Here is an 18,228-nt window from a genome sequence, read left to right as displayed (position 1 = left end):
GTCAGCTGTTTTCAAACTCTAAGGGAGAGTTTGAGCCGCTCTAAGTCATTGTGGGGGTGGGGGGAAGTCATTGCTCAGGGGGCTGCAGTCATTGCTCTAAGGGGGCTCTAGGTCATTGCTCAGGGGGCTGCAGGGGCTTGGCTGGACTTAACAGAGTCTTCGGCAGCCTCCTGGGGGTGCGGGGAGCCTAAAAAGTGAGAGTGGAGTGCTTGCGCTCCATCCGCAAAACCAGAAGTGGAGTGCGATCGCTCCACTTTCACTGAAGCTGCGGGGAGCCCTGCAGTCTGTTGTGCAGGGCTCCCTGCACCCCCTGGAGGCTGCAGGAGACTCTGGTAAGTACAGTCAAGTCTCCGCAGCCCCCTGAGCAATGCTGAGCAATGTCCCTTAAGGGGACAGAGGCCAGGGCCCACAGGCTGGGGCATCATGATGCCCCAGTTTGAAAACTAGCTTAGGTTGACAATGAAGAAGCTGTCTGTCACACGCACGCACGTTCAGGTTCCTCAGCAACAGCAACATCTGGCTGCTAGCTTTTTTCCATTCATTACTAAATACCACTAGTATGTATTGCTAGAGGAGGAGGGGCTCAGCTGGCATTGTAAAGAGAGGACATTTTTAGAAGTTTTTTTTTTTCCCCTACAAATAGCTTCTGTGTAGGCTGGTTAAGAGGTATAGCTCCATAAGCAGAACAAGCCGTTAGGTACATTTTGAAAATACAATGTGTAGGAAGCCTCAGACTACACTTGAGGTGAGTGGTGCTATCTATGCCAACCCCTTAGTAGTGCAGGCCCTGAACCTAGGAAAGTGCTTAAGTAGGCCATAGATGAAGATCATATTTCAAGCATTTGGGTGTTGAAGAACCTAGGAGAGGCAACTGCTTCCTAATAATGAGCATTGTGCATGGAGGCAAGAGGAAGAGGCACTAGAAGGTTTTCACAAGTGGGGCATGCTAATTTAAGTCACACTTGGAGCACATCCTTTATGGAAGGAGCTCTGGGCAGTAAACAGGAAGTAAACACTTTATCCCACATGAGTGCTGCTAACTAGTCCAAGCTCAACCAGGGATCTTCATGGTTGAGCAAGGATTTGCAGAAAGCTTTCCCTGCCCCCAAAGCACAACATTCTAGGCCCCCCCCCCAGGCTGACATCACTAGTTAGCCAGCCATCACCCCAATCTGAGCCTATCGCCACCTCTGCAATTATACACGACATGGGTAGGCTAGGCTGCAGCTGCACAAACGCGACACTAAAACTTTATTCACATCAAATACAAAATTAGATTCTCTAGAAACGTCTTGTGTAACATGTGGGGAGGGAGGAGAGAACATAATAGGTGGTAGCTTTGGATCTATTTTCCTTATGGGACATCCTTCCTTTGTCTAAAGAGAAGGAAGTGTTGTTGCTAGGTTTGGTGTCAAACCTGCAAGTAGACCAGGGCAGTGATTTGGGTAGAAGCATGGTTCATCAAGAGTGGCTGTCTTGGAGTCTTCAGCATTAGCCTGAGCTTTATATTATTAGGACCAATCAGCATTTTGCACAGGGGAAAAAAGACAACAGATCCACAGGTGGCAAAGTCTACAGCTGTACCTGTGTGGAAGTGAGCATGTCCACAACTGGAGTAGGCATATGTAAGCCTATAGATTTCCAGTGGCTGTCAAGGTGCCTCACTCTGCATTGGACTGTAACACCTATATTGCTCTATAGGACAGCCATATGAGTTCACCCATGCTTTCCAAACAGCTAACTAGCCTCTGGGAATGCAAAGGAGAAGAACCCACCTCACATCAACCAAGGCCTAGCTCCAGAAGAACTTGTGTGGGGCAGGACTGACAAAACGGTTCAGACAGTGGGGACAGGAGGGCAAGGGGCCTGTATTGTCTTCCTCTCCCCCTCCCTGCCGTGGCTTAGATGCAGCCATGGTCAACAAGTTGGACCTGGACTTTTATAAAGGGAAAAAAACCCAGACATGAACACAGCATCAGTGAAAGGGCAAGTGGGTAAGGAAGGTCACAAAGCAAGGGTGCGCTGAGTGGGGCATCATTGTGGTAGCGCCTTCAGGATGGCATTCACCTCTTCTGCCACAGCTGTCAGTGCAAACTCAAACTGGTCCTGGGGACACAGAGGCAGGTGCTTAGAAGAGCATGGCAAAACATGCAATGAAAATTAATAGCTGTACCACCTATGTCACATTCTCAGCCCCCTTCCCTTCTCTCTTAGAAAAAAAAGTGAGAAACCTCTCCCTCTACAGTAATGTGGTTGGGGATAGAAAACCCAGGTGCTTGGATCTCAGCTCCTCCTTTTGCTTTGAGCCTTAACCCCTAGGTTTTAGATTAGGGGCCAAACCCAGGCACTGCCCACCCCCACTGCACTGCTATGCAGTTAAGGGAAAGATATGCTCCTTGAAATAGTCAGGAGACTCAAGGACAATGAAGTCTCTCTTTCCTCAGCCCTAGCGTGCAACTCTCTAGCCCAATGTATTCTTATTTCAGGTGCAAAGCTGCCCTTGAGCACCCTCTTGCACATCCACAGCAGATGCTTTGTTCTTGGCTGCATGGGGTGTGTTGAGCTATAATGCAGTGAGAAAAGAATCAATGAAGTACCTTAGTTTGCACCATCCCAGGTCTCTGATCACGCACATGTTCTAGGGTGGCTGCAATATCTATCTCCTTTACACCTAGTATGGAGATGGAGAGGTAGCATCAGGATTTGCTAAAGGGGAGGGAGAGACACACCCCCCCCCCAAAAAAAAAACAACTCTTGGCATGGACAAGAGAATAACCAGAGAGAAGGAAGGAAAAGGTGATGTTCAGTGAGAGGGCTGGAGACTTCCAGAAATTTCAATGGCAGGATAGTTTGGGCACTGGCAGACTTGGCCCACCTGGCATGGGCAAACTGTGTGATTAGGATGGCCTCTGGGATGAGCCCGCCTCCCACCCCCTCACCTTTGGCCATTCGGTTCAAAACCATGTCAATGAGGATGTACGTTCCAGTCCTCCCTACACCATCGCTGCAAAACACAAGGGTATGTTCACAATAGAGCTGAACGAGGCCCACAGCATTCCGTCCCAACCTAGCAAGAATCTGCTGATCCCCTCAGACAGAATGAAAGAGTATTGTCGGGTCGAAGGGTCTACAAGCAGGGCAGGCATAGGATGCTTCAGTAAGTCTCCCCCAATCCCACAAAAGACATCACCTTCCTGTGTGCTGACGAAGAGAACCAGCTTCTGTACCTTAGCAGGGTGGTGTTTCCATGGCAACATCACAACCCCCTCTGACAGCTACTAGATTTCTTCTCCATTAATCCCCCCTTTCCAGGGCATTACCTGCAATGCACGACGATTGGGCATGAGCGGCCCCGGTAGCACTTGTTCACCTTCCTGCTGGGACAAGGAGAAGTTGGGGTCAGAGAACAGCCACACTTAAGTGCTCACTGAATTCCTGAGAGCCACAACTTGGCAGTTATGCAAATTAAGTTCCCCCCCAACCCCTTCCAAACAAGCAAGGAGAATTAGAAATGGCCCTCATCAAGCTCCTGACAACATACAGCGTGAGCTCAGTGCTGGACAGGACCAAAATATTTCATAGCCAGCTGCATATCGCGCATGGAAGCCACTTTGAAACCACCTGGAAGACTTTCTCTGCCACAGACCAGATGGCACATATGAGACATTTTCCAACATGGCCCTAGATTGAGATTGTGGATGTTCTCCAAGAGGCTACAGAACCTAAAATGCTGTTCTGTGGGGCAAAGTGTCCTCCCTTCAACCACTCCCTGAATGACCCTCACAATAATCCCCAAAACAGACTGTTTAAGTTCAGCTTACCACACTGGATTCTCTATACCAGTGTTTCTCAAACTGTGGGTTGGGACCCACTAGGTGGGTCGCAAGCAAAGTTCAGGTGGGTCCCCATTCATTTAAATATTTTATTTTTAATATATTAGATTTGATGCTACCATGATATATGACTGCATTTTGGGAAATGTTACAGATCTGTACTTTTAACAAGATACTATGTATATTCTTTTAACAATGTTAGTAAATGGGACTTACTCCTTGGAAAGTGTGGGTAGGATTGCAGTCCAGGATTGTTAAAAATGTTCCTGCTTGATGATGTCACTTCTGGTCATGACATCACTTCTGGTGGGTCCCAACAGATTCTCATTCTAAAAAGTGGGTCCCAGTGCTAAATGTGTGAAAACCTCTGCTCTGTACTATGCTATGCGAAAACAAAAAACAAAAAACTCTCAAATGTCAAAACACTGAACTGATGCACTGTAGAGTATAATGTTCCTCTAACCTCTACCCCAAACCAGTCAAATAACTCAGATATTGCTGTCATGTGTACATTATGCTAATCTAATATGTTCCAATAACAGGTCTCCCATAGAAAGAGAAAACAAACAATTGTAATATTTTAAGGATTAAAGAGAGAGACATGTATATAAAAGGAAAATGAAAAAGAGAAAGAAGTTACAAGGAAAGAGCTGCTCAGATTGTACGGAGGAAAAAACACACAAAAGATCCCATTGCAACAGTATGGCTAACTAATGCAATCCATAAACTGCCTACTCAGAAGTAAACTCCATGGAGTCCACTGAGGCTTGCTCCAAGAGCACTGCAACGTTTTGTTGTAGGACCCCCTTGTCATTCTCCCTAACAAAATTTACCCATGTCAAATGTGCACCCCCCCTAATGAAATGCAGGCCTACGAATGTGACGTTGGATGAGAACAGCAACAAAGACCCCACTGAACTGTTAACAGCTTGCTTGTGACTGTTCTCCACAGTGCGAACAGATGATGCATCACGCAGTGAGGGGGATATGGATGTGATGCTGTCGTCTTCACTTGACATTTATTCTTCTCAGCTAAACAATCCAGAATTGGATCCAGGACTAGAGTCTTTGCTAGGTGGTTGAAAGCATCTTTATTTTTGTCTGCCAAGAGGCATTTCTTCATTCCTGTTAAGCTTCCTGTTAAGCCAAAGCATACAAACCATTGTCAGGAGCATATATGGTGTGCATCAAGGAAGGCGATAGTTTGCATTTGATGGTTGAAGCTTATAGGGGGGCCGGTGGGAGAAGGTTATTTTTGTTCTACGTTGAATTAAGTGCTTTGACATTTTAGGTCTTCAGGGTATACAAGCAGCACTGGAAGTCCACTGTAAGGCCAATTTGAAAAAGTCACACTGGAGCCATGTGTTGCGTGGTTTGCAAACTTCCACCCGTAATATGCAGCTGGTGGCCAGAAGTGAAATATTTTTGCACTAAGCCCCCGTGCTAACAGCGACAGAGCATTACATGCACTGCCTATAACTGGTAGGCGGAGAGCACAGAACCTGCTCCATGGTACAGTGATGCCATTTGCTATTTACAAGGCTACAAGCTCCCGGGGGCAGAGAGTCATGGGGTTTTTGCCCACATAGAACAAACCCCATAACATCAGGGCATCTTCTGCCTGCACAGAAACTTAACCCCTCCACCCACCACTGCATGCATGGCATCTTCCCCCTCCAAAGTAAATCTCTGTTGAAGAGACAGGAGCTCATTTTAGAGTGTGTGTCTCTTTTGCCCTGGTGATCAAGAGGGTAGGAGGTGGGGCACAACAGCAGCCTGGCCCTGTCCTGTTCCATGCAGCCAGCACAGCGGCCAATGATCACTTTTGTGACTATGCAACTGGGCCAGGATTACTAGCTGCAAATCACAAAAATGACACTGGCGGCTGTGAAAGAGAGAGAGAGAAAAGGGAGGAAGAGGAGGAGGATTGGCGGTGGTGAAGGAGAGAGAGCATGGTATAATGCAGGCAGAGAGGAAAAAGTTAAGGAAGCTCTTTAGCACACTCCCCACAAGCAAGAACCTCACAGAGAAAGCAGCACTGAGGAGGACATGGATGGGGGAGAGTGGAGAGCCATGGGCAACAGTATGATCCTCTCAGATTTCAGTTTGCAATGTTCACATGTGCATTGGACTCCCAACTGCCATGGTCCTTCCCAGTTGCTGGGTTCAGCTCAGAAGACCAGAGGCACTGTTGTATCCCCAAGCCATGAACATCACTGTCCTTCCCTCCCCCCCTCCCATCTTACAAGCCTAGAGCCACAGAGAGAGTTTCTAACTCTTGACATGCACGCTATTCAACATGAAGGCTATATCACATGTAGTGGCTGCCTGGCAAGATCAAAACAGTCCCAAATCCAGACCCAGCACTAGCCTTCACCACCACAGATGTCAAGCCAACCAGAGTCCCCTTGTCCAGGGAGGAAGATGGGTGAATGCCAAAGAGAGGAAGCTTGTTGGAGCACATGGGAGGAACACAATAGAGGGATAACACAGGTTAGAATAATGTTGAAAGCAGGTTGCATAAGAGGCCAAAGACAGGTGCATCACTCCACGGTGGAACTCTAGGTAAGAAACAGGCCCTGATTTTTCAACCTCCCTCCGCCCCTTTACAGGATTTACTCCATTTCTTCTGAACCAATATAAATTCAACTGCATTTGTCCATTCAACCTGGACATAATTCAACTGCAGAACAGAACAGAAAACCCACCACCTGCCTCAGGCATGGGACTCTCACAAATGGTGCTCCATGGTTGCCGTTTGAAACATGTAGAGTAATTTACATAAATGCCTCTATGGGCATAAGACATCCCACTTGTTTTCCTGTTTGTGGAGACTGGATCAGATGCCTTGCCTAGGCAGTTAGATAGTCCGGAGGAAATAAGTCACCTGAAACATATGAGGGGAAAACTACCCTCCTGTCAAACTCACTTTGGGAAATAGAGCTCACAGGGATCAAACTCCCACCTCTCCCACCTTTTAAAATAATATCTGCCCTATAGTCATGAATGCTACCTTGCCTTAGGGCTGTTTGGAGTCTCTCCATTCATATATACTCAAATTGTGACACCCATGTTTCCCCAAAGGCATTGCAATTACAGAATTCCCAGGACAAGGGGTTTATGTAAAGCAGGGTGTAAACTTTTTGGCAGGAGGCCATATTATCTCTCTCCTGTGTCGGGGTCCAGGAAAAAGGGAATTAATTTACATTTAAAATTAGAATAAATTTACATAAATGAATAGAGATGAAACATGAATGAAGGTCTTGTGATAGCTCAAGGCCTATAAAAGGCCTTGTGCAAAGCAAGGCTGGCCTTTCCTTTGCTGCCACTTCTGCTTCACAGATGTGAAACAGCAAGCAGTGGAGGAAGTCCTCAGCCTGCAGCTTGTATGAGAGGTCGAACAGTTGGCCCTCATGCCGAGAGCAGTCACATCGGACCAGCACAGGCTCCAGCAAGTCTTTGACAGGCCAGCAGCTCATTGGAAACTGGGAGCTCCCTGTGGCCAGATTGAGGGTCCAAGAGGGCAGCAAATGGCCCCTGGGCCGGGGTTTGGGCACCCCTGATGTAAAGGATGCATCCATTGTGCTGCTAAACACTGCTGTATTTGTGATCATGCAAGGACCTCCTTTTATGCATGTACCTCTCCCTATACATCTACCACCCAAGACATCAAAATATACAATAAATCCAAAATTACACTTTCCCATATCAATACATTCTGAGCTTACTGTTCTCCAAGGCTAATCCTTCAACTGAATGCCAAGGGTTCCCACCTCCATCCACCCTGCACTCAGCATGAAACAGAGGATGTTGCCCCCTCCCACAATTGCTCTGACCCTTGGCAAGCATGCTTATAGCCACAGCTGGACTAAATCACAGAGAAAAATTCCCAAGGGCATCATATTTTCCAACCATTACAGGGACTACCAGCAGAATTGCTGTCCCACTCATTACAAGGAGCATTCCTTACAACACAGTGAAAGCCATTACCCCACCTGCTGACAGTTAAAAGAAAACCATACAGTGAGCTTCAATGCAATGCACTCCATTCCAATCTCTGAGGCTTCTTTCAGTGATGTTAATAGCTCTGGAGGTGTGAACAGCTGCTCAAGAGGCCTTGACAACTGCCTGACAGCCTTGGAAATGCAAGTAAAACAGGGCCTTTGAAAGAAAAGGAGCACTTGCATTGCAAAGCTGGGGGTGGGGCATGAGCAAATAAGAGCTACAGTTCATTAGGGCAGGTTATTACTGCTTGTATTCTCATCAAATGTAACTGGGCCATGCCTGTGGCACCCCCTCTGAGCAGGTGAGACACTCATTAGAAAAAGGACACAGCTTCTCTCCCTGGGCACTTCCTCCAACATACAAGATGTTTCAAGTGGTTTCACGCTAGGATCCATTCCTGTGTGTCAGAAGAGCAGGCTTGTTGGAGCTCTTCATTCCAGGTTGCCTGCCTTGCTCTGGACTCATATTATTGCCCCAGGGGACTTTTCTCTGGCTAGGTTTTGTCACAGGATGGAGTTGCCATGCAGGGTTTGAAGCCTGGAATAGCACCTATTCAGCCACACAAACTCTGACCTTAATTGCTTTCCTCTCCTGCCAAAAAACCACATGGCAGAGCCTGACCCAGGCATCTTATCCTAGCTGGGGAGGGGGGCAGCGGCGATATTCCTCACCTGCGGAAATCAAGAAGAGGCCTTGTTGTGGTGGGAATGCCCTCTGCCGGCCAGCTGAGGAAGTGAAACTGCGTCAGAGTCCGTGTCTCCTGGGACTGCACATTCTTCAGATAGAAGCTGCGCACCAGGAAATCCTCACACCAAATATGCTCTGAGACCAGGTTCACCTGTAAAGAGACACCAGGAGGTAGGAGGAGACACCCATTGCCAGCTTCCATCTTTCATGTATCAAGCCCCTTCCATCTCCATATAATTCCAAAGAAGGGGCAAGGGATGCTAGCTACCCATAAGCAGTGAAGGGAATGCTTCAGGAAGAGGAATCAACTTCATGGGTAATGCATTTCTGTGATCTGTTTCCACTCAATGGGGAGCTGCACATGAATGGCACATCTTTTGTGGTCAAGGTGGACTGCATGAATTTTCCCCACAGTTTCAGCATTGGCAGCCCAATTCTATGCATGTCTACTCAGAAGTAAGTTCCATTGAGTTCAATAGGGCTTACTCCCAGGAAAGTGTGGATAGGATTGCAGCCTTAATCTACATGCTCCAAAACAGCTGGTTCCTATGCACAGATGATGCAGATATGCAAGCTGGACTGATCAGCACACCCACCTGCAGCCCCCCAGTTATGTCCTCTGCGATGCATCACAGAAAAGCAACTTCCTCTTAGCTGGGGATAAAAAATAAGGGCACCATTGTTACTTTGAGGGCCAGATGCAATCCGTGAGAAGTCAGCTGGCCATCCATGTCCCACCTTAAAGATAGGTGAATCAGGAGCCCTAGATCTCCTAAAGGATTGACTTTTTCACTTCCCTACAATCCAACCCCTTGAGACTAGTAAATCAGAGGCTGTAGAGAATTTAAAGATGGTTCTCCTAAGATACCTGTGTCAACAAGCAAGCTCACCTCATAGATGTGGTAGAGTGAAGAGCCCTCATCAGGCCAGTAGCGGTCACACTGCTTGACACCATCCTCCACTAGCGGGCTCAACATTACAATGACAGTGCAGCCATTCTCCCACGCCATCTATGCACAAGCAAACAGACTTCATCACAGTTTCCAGCCCCAGAAGGGCACACATCCTCCTCATGTCTGGGAGAAAGCAAAATCCACATCAAGTGGACAGGGCTAGTTGTGGGGAGAGAGTGTATCTAGTTGGGCAGTAGGGTAAGGTCAAGATGAAAACCAAACCATCTAGCACCAGGTGGCAAGAAGTTGCATGTCTTTTCATTCAGACTCAGCTCCATTTCTCTTCTTCTCTAGACTGGTCTTAAAATCTGTTCCAGGGCTGGGTGTATTTCTTGCATCCAGAGCCACATCATGGAACCAAAGAATTTAGCCTACTGAAAACCCCAGCTTCCATTCATTCAAACACACCATGAGTTTAAATCCTTTATGGTTGCAAAGGTAGGGCTTGGAAAAGTACAGGCATAAATCTAATGAAATCTCCAGAAATGGGAGAAGTTAAGCAGGACTTTCTGTGGTTAGGTTTCAGTGTTCTTTTTAGCAATTTGCCCCTCTTCTTCCCACCTATGGCTAGCACAAGCAGGATCAATCATGCCAAAAGGCAAGCAAACTATCTGAAAGAAGTCAATAGTAGCAAAGCTGCACAATCTACACAATTTATTCCCAGTCTTGGCTATTTCCCAGTATGGAATACACACAACCCTGCCCATGTCCTAGAAAGGGAGGGCTTTAAGACAACTTACTGGTTGCCTCCACCTCTTCTTAGGGATCACCATCTGCCCAAAGAGGCAGAGTCAGCCTCAAGCACTGCAGAAGTATGGCCCTCATTTGCTAAAATGCTCTTAACCCCACTGCTCATATGTCAGGGTTGCCTTACCTGCCAGAAGTCAGCAATGGTATGGGATAACGGCCCTTGTGTGGCAATGTAAGCTGGCATCCGTGGATCATGGTCAATCTGCAGTAAAAGAGCAGATGCTCTAGCCTAGACGCCTTTAAAAAGGGATTGGGCAAGTTTCTGGAGGAAAAATCCATTATGGGGTATAAGCCATGATGTGTATGCGCAACCTCCTGATTTTAGAAATGGGTTATGTCAGAATGCCAGATGCAAGGGAGGGCACCAGGATGAGGTCTCTTGTTATCTGGTGTGCTCCCTGGGGCATTTGGTGGGCCGCTGTGAGATACAGGAAGCTGGACTAGATGGGCCTATGGCCTGATCCAGTGGGGCTGTTCTTATATTCTTATGATGCTTTCTGGGGGTGCTTATGAGCTTATGAGCACACCTGGGGGTCAGAGTACAGACTCAAGGGGTACCAGATAAGGGCCTGCTTGGGATCTGTTAGATTTTTGGAGTTTGCTTTTTAATTTACCCATGAAGATCATTCTAGCTTGAGCTGGTACACCAATGTCTGAAGCTACCAAGACTAGGCTGTACCCTAAACAACCCACTCCTATGAATGGTCATTGCCTATGCTCAGCAATCCAAAGCAGGCAATCAAGCCAGCCTCTCAAATACAGCCGACTGGGAGGAGATTCAACAAGAAGTCATTGGGGAACAAAGAAAAATCAAAGCATGTCTGCTCCAGCAATACTGTCTATTGCTCTGCAGGACTGCTATTCCTACCCTTACTAATACAAAAGGCTAGTTCACAGATATACTTACATCTGACAGAAGGTAGAAAGGGAGAGGCATAAAACTTCCTCCAAAAACAAAAGGCAAGTTTATGCACTCAGTTTGAATGGAAAAACTGTAGGTTATTAGAACAGAAGTAGTCTAATTCCAATATGGGGAAGTGCAAGACTTCACGCCAAGGGTGTGAAAGTGTACCTGATTCTGGAAGGCAGGTGAGAGACAGCATCTAGAGAGGCCTGGCTCTTTCACCCACTTTAGCAGCAGTTGGAGAACACATTTAGAGAAATAATCTTGTGGAATTGAACTGAGGAATCTGTGACTGAGGATGGTGGGCTGGCCTTTCGTTTGTTTATGACGGGCCTAGTGCAAATGCCACAATGAGAGAGGCAGTGGAGCGGGTGGGTTCAGGGACATCATTTACAAATGTGCTATGGATGCTGGGGTTAGGAGAGGGCTACAAAGAAGTGACCTCTCTCTCTCTCTCTCTCTCTCTCTCTCTCTCTCTCACACACACACACACACACACACAAAATGGGGAAGGGAAATAGATGCAGAAAGATGGATTCAAGAATGCAGTCATGAGTCAAGGGTGTGAATCTGCCTGCCTGTCACTCACAATGGGGCTGGCATTGATGAAATCACTCCGGGATGGGTTACTTTCTGCTTTCAGTTTGATGCGTGCATGGTCATCTGGAAAAAGCAGAAGGAAAATGAGCCAACACAACAAGCCTCACTGGAGCAGGTAAATACTTAGGGTGGGAGGAGGTGTCTTCCAGCCCTCTGTTGGTGTCTGAATTCTTGGAGAGCCTTCACCCACCAAAACCCCAAAGAAAGAGGTATTGGTCACACAGATCCATTCCTAGGCCATGGATAAGCACAGCCTCCACCTGCCTCATAGAAGATTTCAGTCCCGGCAACAGAAGTGCCAGTCAGAAACCTTGGCCTATGCTGTATGTGCACAGTGGCTGGCATGCACTCACAGGGCACATAACCTGGGTTTCGGTTTTTCTTGATGTTTGCTTCACGCTGGGCAGCATCACAGGCATTTGGTTCAGCCTGATATGCACACAGTGCTTGCCACTCCTTGGCTAATCGATCACGATTGCGTAGGTGGTCCTCCATGTATGACTGCAGGAAGCAAAAACACAATTACCACATCGCGTATGAAAGTGTGTGGGTGTCTATACATGACTCGAAGAGACTAATGATACCTATTGGCTGAAGAAATGCTGGCTGATCTTAAGAAGGCCATGAGGCGGGATGGGAGCACTCACACCACTACATCTACTAATTTGACATTCCTTAAACAGAAGAGTTACAGGTGGAGATGTTCTTAAGCGTTCTATTTTTCCGCAGATTTCATTTTCCTCCCCCAAGCAGGAAAAGTATAGGAAGTGATGTTATGTGTTTTTCTTCCAAGGGCACATTTTAATAAACTGTAATAGCTTTAAAAGTGTACTAGGTAGGTGATAGAGCTGGCAGCCACAGTCATTACCTATGCACCCCCCCACTCCCAGTCCAGCCCAACCACCTACAGTGATCAATATGTAATAGTGTTAGAAAATAGTTTAATTTTTCCCACAGATTTCAGGGTGTTTTTTTGTTTTGTTTTTTTTACAAAAATGAGAAGTTCAGAGAGGGGTGTTATGTGTTTTTATTTCTTTATAAATGAAAAATAAATCACAGTTCTACTTGTAGGTCTACGTAGCATCTGTAGTTATTGGAAAGCTGTATCTGGCAAGCTTGCACCTTGATAAGCCTCTCTCTCCTCCTCTACACAGGGTACAGCCTACATACACAGGGTACAGCCATGTCTTACCAGAATCATGTGTCCAGTGGAGATGTCCATGTTTGATTGCACAGGCTCTTCACACCAGGATGGTGTGCTGCTATGGGAGCTGGGGCTGGCCTGGGGTGCATCGCTGAACTGAGAAGAAACACTGCTGACACGGGAATTCTCAGCCAGAGCAGGGGCTGGTGGGGTTTCTGCACGGCCAAATAATGACTTGGCAGCCATGTGCTGCCGGCATAGATCCTGTGGGGCAGACACAGCTGCAACAATGATTGTACATTTCCCTCAAAGAATTGATATAGAAAAGGCAGCCCTTGCAGGGTGATCACCAGGCCCAAGTTTCTAGAAGCAAAACTGCCAAATAAACCCCAAACCCTAAGCTCACACCAACAGTAGGAATGTGGTCAGGATTCTTTAATTTGGAGATAGGGGAGGGGCTGCAGCTCAGTGGTACAGTACCCGTTTTACATGCAGAAGGTCCCAGGTTTAATTCCTGGCAAGATCTTCAGGCAAGGCTGGAAAAGACTCCTGCCCACAACCCTGGAAAGCCACGGACAATCAGCATAGACCATACCAAGCTAGATAGATTCTGACAGTATAAAGCAGTTTCTTCTGCTAAATTCATTATGAGGAGGAATGGAAAGTCTCTGAATGAGCTGTTCAAGCCAACAAAGACTGGAAGTCAAGTCTTGCAGGGGAGAAGGTCTACACTCGATTCTTCAAAAATAATTGACAGAACTTTGGGTTTTTTAGAGGGCTGCAGCAGTCTCAATAGTACTGGAAGAACAATGAAGTGCTCTATGCAGTAAGGAAATTTGCAGTACATTTCATATTGCAGTACATTGTACTGTATATTTTAGTATGGATTGTGTAAGCAGCCTTGGTCATTTCTGTTGGGATAGGAAAGAAGGGATATAAATAAATGAAGGAAGGAAGGTTTGGAGAGAGCAAAACAACATCCTTCCTCAAGGCCAAATCTTTGAAGCTATGTGGCTCTCTCTGTCCTCAGCTGCCCAGTTCTGTGAGATTCATGATTCCTTGCATGGGACTCAAGTGCACATGCCTGTTCCTAGTATCCTCAGCAACAGCAGCCCACCCTGCGCCACTCCCAGTACCTGGTACTCAAAGGTGCTGTCAGCTGCTCCCTCAGGCCCCAACCCTGCCAGCCGCTCCTTCTCGCGTTGTTTGGCATGCTGACGCAGAATGAAGACCACCGCAGCAGCAATGACAATGCCAGCTACACAGGCCAGTAACACAAAGGTGAGCAGCACCGAACGAAAAGTGTCACCAAAGTGTGTGGGGTGTGGATACGTCGTCGCCTCAGTGCGCTGTGGGGAGACAGGCAGCAGCACCGAACGAAAAGTGTCACCAAAGTGTGTGGGGTGTGGATACGTCACCCCCTCAATACGCTGTGGGGAGACAGGCAGCAGAATGAGTGAATTTTAAGTGGGAGAAGAAGGGGCTTGTATAGGATGCATATTAACGAAAGAGGGCATTAATCTAGTGAATTTCTGGCAGACGCCAGTCCTGACCCTCTTATGCAATGTCTCTGGTAATTACTGCATCATCCTTGCAACTGTTACCCTGCACATACCCGATCTTGTCTGATCTTGGAAGCTAAGCAGGGTCAGGCCTGGTTAGTACTTGGATGGGAGACCACCTGGGAATACCTGGTGCTGTAGGCTTATATACCATAGTCTTTCGAGACTGAAGGTTGCCAATCACCAATCACCTTGCAGCATGGTACTAGATCAAAACTACTGCTGCTCCCCAGAGGAAAATTTCCCTGTGCTCTGCCCTGCCCCACTGCTAAACCAAGAGCCCCACTGGATGTTCACGACCTAGTTTATTCACCCCACAGCCAGAACACCTCTTCCTACCTTGGCAGGGCATTGCATGATGGAAGTAGAATGAGGGGTTCAGCAGTGTCTGGCTAATAACTCAGAATGCTCTGCCCCCACCCACTGGCCAATCACTGTCAAGGCTCAAATAACATCACAAGCCCAGGATCCACGTCTAGCCTTACCTGCCCTATGCCCATCTGGACAATCTTTACGCCCACTTCAGACTCCAGCTTTGGTTTCACCAGTGCTAGACGGGAAAGAGAGAGCAGAAAAAAATAGATCTAGACCAGGGGTGCTCACACTTTTTTGGCTCGAGAGCTACTTTGAAACCCAGCAAGGCCTGGAGATCTACCAGGGGGGAAGGAAGCATCTGACAGACACCCCCTTTGATGTATGGAGCCCCTGCTGGACCAGGCCAGAGGAGGCCCACCAAGTCCAGCTTCCTGTGCCCCACAGTGGCCCACCAGATGCTTCAGGAAGCACACGTGTCAGCTAAATATGTCAGTTTTGTCTAGTCACTAGATGAAACTGACATATTAACAGTTTGGAGAGACAGGGCTCCTGCTCATTTTGCCATTTTAGTGTCAGCTAAATATGTCAGTTTCATCTAGTCACTAGACGAAACTGACATATTAACAGTTTGGAGAGACAGGGCTCCGTGATCTACTCATTTTGCCTCGCGATCTACCGGTAGATCGCGAGCCACCTATTGAGCACCCCTGATCTAGACAGACGAATCCTATTCCCAGCCTACAGCAATGTGGAGTGATGGTTTTTAAAAGGTGAAAGCAGATGGCTGCTGCGAAAGCAAGAGCTTTTGACCAGCCAAGGCGATAGCATGCCTATCCACTATCTCTGAATCAATGTGATACAGCACATTTAACTTCTTTACTATGGAGTGAAAAAAATATAAAGGTGGCTACCGTCATTGAAAACATTTTGCTCCCTCAAGTGCAAGTGACAGGCAATGGGGAAGCTGATCATGCAGATTAACAGGGAGATGGGTGGCAGCTGTGCAAAGGAGAGGCAGGAGAGGAAGGGGTGTTCCCAAGTTAGAAATAAGTTTAACATTCTAGAGCACCCCCCCCCCCCATCTATTCTGGTCCTCTGCAAAATCCAGGGTGAGGAGAGATATGTTTGTAACCAGAAAGCTTATTGTATATTGCAACCTCCAGTCAACTTACCAGCCCTGTTGGCCACATCACCCAGTGACAAGTTTTGGTGGTTTTGACGGATGCGGAAGGTAACAGCTGGGCCCACAATACTGCAGGGGCAGAAGACTGATGTTACAAGGTCCTACTTCACCACATGTTGCCATTTCCCCAGCAGATGCCCTTCTCTGCCCACGCCTGCTGGTTACCAAGTATGACTATAGCCCCAGAGAGGTAATGTTTTTGACACAAAGTAAAACACAAAGTTTTACACAGTCAAGATATCCTGCTAATCAGAAGTTGAAGTTAGGCGAAACTAAAGATCACCTGTGCTTTGTCTCAGGGTAAGAAGCCACACACAAACTAACTAAGAAGCAAAGAAACTGGACCCAGGTCCAAATTTGCTGAGAAAGAAAGAAAGAATTGTAGCAAGGATGTCCTACAATTCCCCACAATCCCCATATCAATAAAAATGGCTTAGTCAAGGTAACAGCTGAATGAACAGCTTCCAAAGCGATCACAGCAAACACCACTGTGAACTTAAGAGACACAAGCTACTCAGTAGGCACTGGGAAATCCTGAAGACTTCTTTCTCACTCATGAGAAAAGCATCCTTTTCAGTACACGCCCCTAGCAACCAACATTCTCTGCATTCTGTTTCATCAGGCTCCTTCCCATCTTCAGGCATCAGAGACAACACCACACCCCCCCCCCCATGCCCTATGGACTGAAACCTGGGAAGGTAAGCCCCTGCACTCACCTGATGTTGATGAAGCTGGCTGTAGACAGGTGTACATGCTCAGCAAGCATCTCCAGGAGCCGGATTCCAGCAGCAAGACCCAGCTGTCTACAGGTGGGGGAGAAAGTACAGCTCATAAGCCAAAGGGAAAGAATTGTGGGAGATACAAGGGGTAGCACAGAACAGGCAGAAGCCCCACACACTCACACAAGTGTACACCTAGTGAACAACCACAGCTTCCTGCCACCCAGCCCTGAAATGCCTGAGCAATTGGAACAATCACAGTTGGGGTCACAAGAGTCCATCCAAGATATTAACCATGTTTGGAGAGGGAGTTCAGTGCAGACTCTCAAGTACCACAGCAGGAAAACACAGAACTGGGGGGGAATGGCAGAAGGGGGAACATTCCCCCTAACCCAAGCCTTACTTTCATCATAACACCTCCACTTGGCGTCCAGACCCTACCTGCATTATATTATCCCTCCCCATTTCACATAACCTATTCATACATTTTTGGCTTTTCCCATCTCCTAGATGCATTCATTATTCTATGCAAGTACATTTATATGTATTTTCTTATGATATTTTAATACTAAACCATCTGTTTGAAATTCCTGCTTTGGCACAAACAAGGTGAATTGAACCATGCTATTCTCAGCTGTCAGATATTTCCTTCAATATCTTCCTCCAATGGCCTTTCCTGTATTTTCTTGGTCCCTCCTTGGTTCCCCCATGCCACATGCACCCCTCTCACTTCTGGTCAGTGACAATGTAGCCGTATTCCTCGGCAGCCAGCATCGACTTTGTCCTCTCCTCATCCTGGCCAGGTACTCCTGATGCTGCATAGCTCTTCTTCAAAACCACCAGACCTTTGGGATCAGTTGTGTCTTCCTCACCAGGGTACAAGAGCTCAGGTTGCTTTGGGAAAGCCGTTGTTGCTGCTTTGGCCTTGGAGGAGCCAAGGGTCTCCCCCTGTGCCTGTATCTGCCCTTCTGTGGGTACAGCACTAACATAGCTTCCTTGAGAGGGGAGTGGGGGTGGCTCCAGTTCCTCCCCATGTTGCATTTCAGCTTCCGTCACCTGAGGAGAAACAGCTGTATGATTCACTTGCAAGCAGCAACACCAGGACCCCTCACTTCCAGCTAGCAACCACCTGCTACCACTGCAGTCACATCCTCCAACCATCTCTGCAAATTCCTCTGAATGTCAAACTTTCAGCCTTTCAGCCTTGGGCTCTGCAATCAGCCCTTATGTGTGACGGTCACCACTCCTTCTTTCTCCCTACTACAAGCTGCTGTCTAGAAACGGACTATAGGCTGGAACTAATCAAGCAAATTGGGCTGAGTCTGCTCCTCAGAGAAGACATTAGCTTGTCCACTTCCCAACTGGTAGAAAAGTATTTCAACATTTTCAATGGTACATTTTCAATAGTATTTCAATGGGGGCTTAGGGTGCTGGCCAAATAAACTGTCCCCGTGGGCCTAGGAGAAGGTACGCTTACCCGCTTAGACTCCAGGGTCTGTGGTCCAAGCACATCTGCTGGAGAGAGAATTAGATAAGGGAAGTGCTTAATTTTTAAGATGAGAGATCTTGGAAT

General features: G+C 47.3%; 1 protein-coding gene and 1 pseudogene across 3 annotated transcripts in view; one reads left to right on the top strand and one right to left on the bottom strand.

Annotated features, from left to right (window-relative positions):
* Positions 1-1,222: 1,222 nt before the first annotated feature.
* The window catches only part of PTPRN (protein tyrosine phosphatase receptor type N), a 45,098-nt gene continuing 28,092 nt past the window's right edge, over positions 1,223-18,228 (bottom strand). For 2 of the 3 annotated variants that reach the window (XM_066611592.1, XM_066611590.1), the window contains 16 exons: positions 18,133-18,170; positions 17,386-17,711; positions 16,653-16,739; positions 15,926-16,005; positions 14,924-14,988; positions 14,013-14,225; positions 12,925-13,140; positions 12,086-12,233; positions 11,722-11,795; positions 10,353-10,430; positions 9,416-9,535; positions 8,510-8,676; positions 3,321-3,374; positions 2,940-3,004; positions 2,598-2,671; positions 1,223-2,106 (listed from right to left, as the gene is read on the bottom strand). In XM_066611592.1, the coding sequence (XP_066467689.1) occupies positions 2,035-2,106; positions 2,598-2,671; positions 2,940-3,004; positions 3,321-3,374; positions 8,510-8,676; positions 9,416-9,535; positions 10,353-10,430; positions 11,722-11,795; positions 12,086-12,233; positions 12,925-13,140; positions 14,013-14,225; positions 14,924-14,988; positions 15,926-16,005; positions 16,653-16,739; positions 17,386-17,711; positions 18,133-18,170 (1,877 nt within the window). In that variant the 3' untranslated portion in view covers positions 1,223-2,034. The remainder of the gene's footprint in view (positions 2,107-2,597; positions 2,672-2,939; positions 3,005-3,320; positions 3,375-8,509; positions 8,677-9,415; positions 9,536-10,352; positions 10,431-11,721; positions 11,796-12,085; positions 12,234-12,924; positions 13,141-14,012; positions 14,226-14,923; positions 14,989-15,925; positions 16,006-16,652; positions 16,740-17,385; positions 17,712-18,132; positions 18,171-18,228) is intronic. The other variant, XM_066611591.1, reaches the window with a different exon arrangement.
* On the top strand, positions 14,466-14,582 carry LOC136638215 (5S ribosomal RNA; annotated as a pseudogene).

Source organism: Tiliqua scincoides, chromosome 1 (genome assembly GCF_035046505.1).
Source record: "Tiliqua scincoides isolate rTilSci1 chromosome 1, rTilSci1.hap2, whole genome shotgun sequence".
NCBI classification, from domain to species: Eukaryota; Metazoa; Chordata; class Lepidosauria; order Squamata; family Scincidae; genus Tiliqua; species Tiliqua scincoides.
Note: the sequence above shows the minus strand (reverse complement) of the source record. Positions and strands in the feature narration are given on the sequence as shown.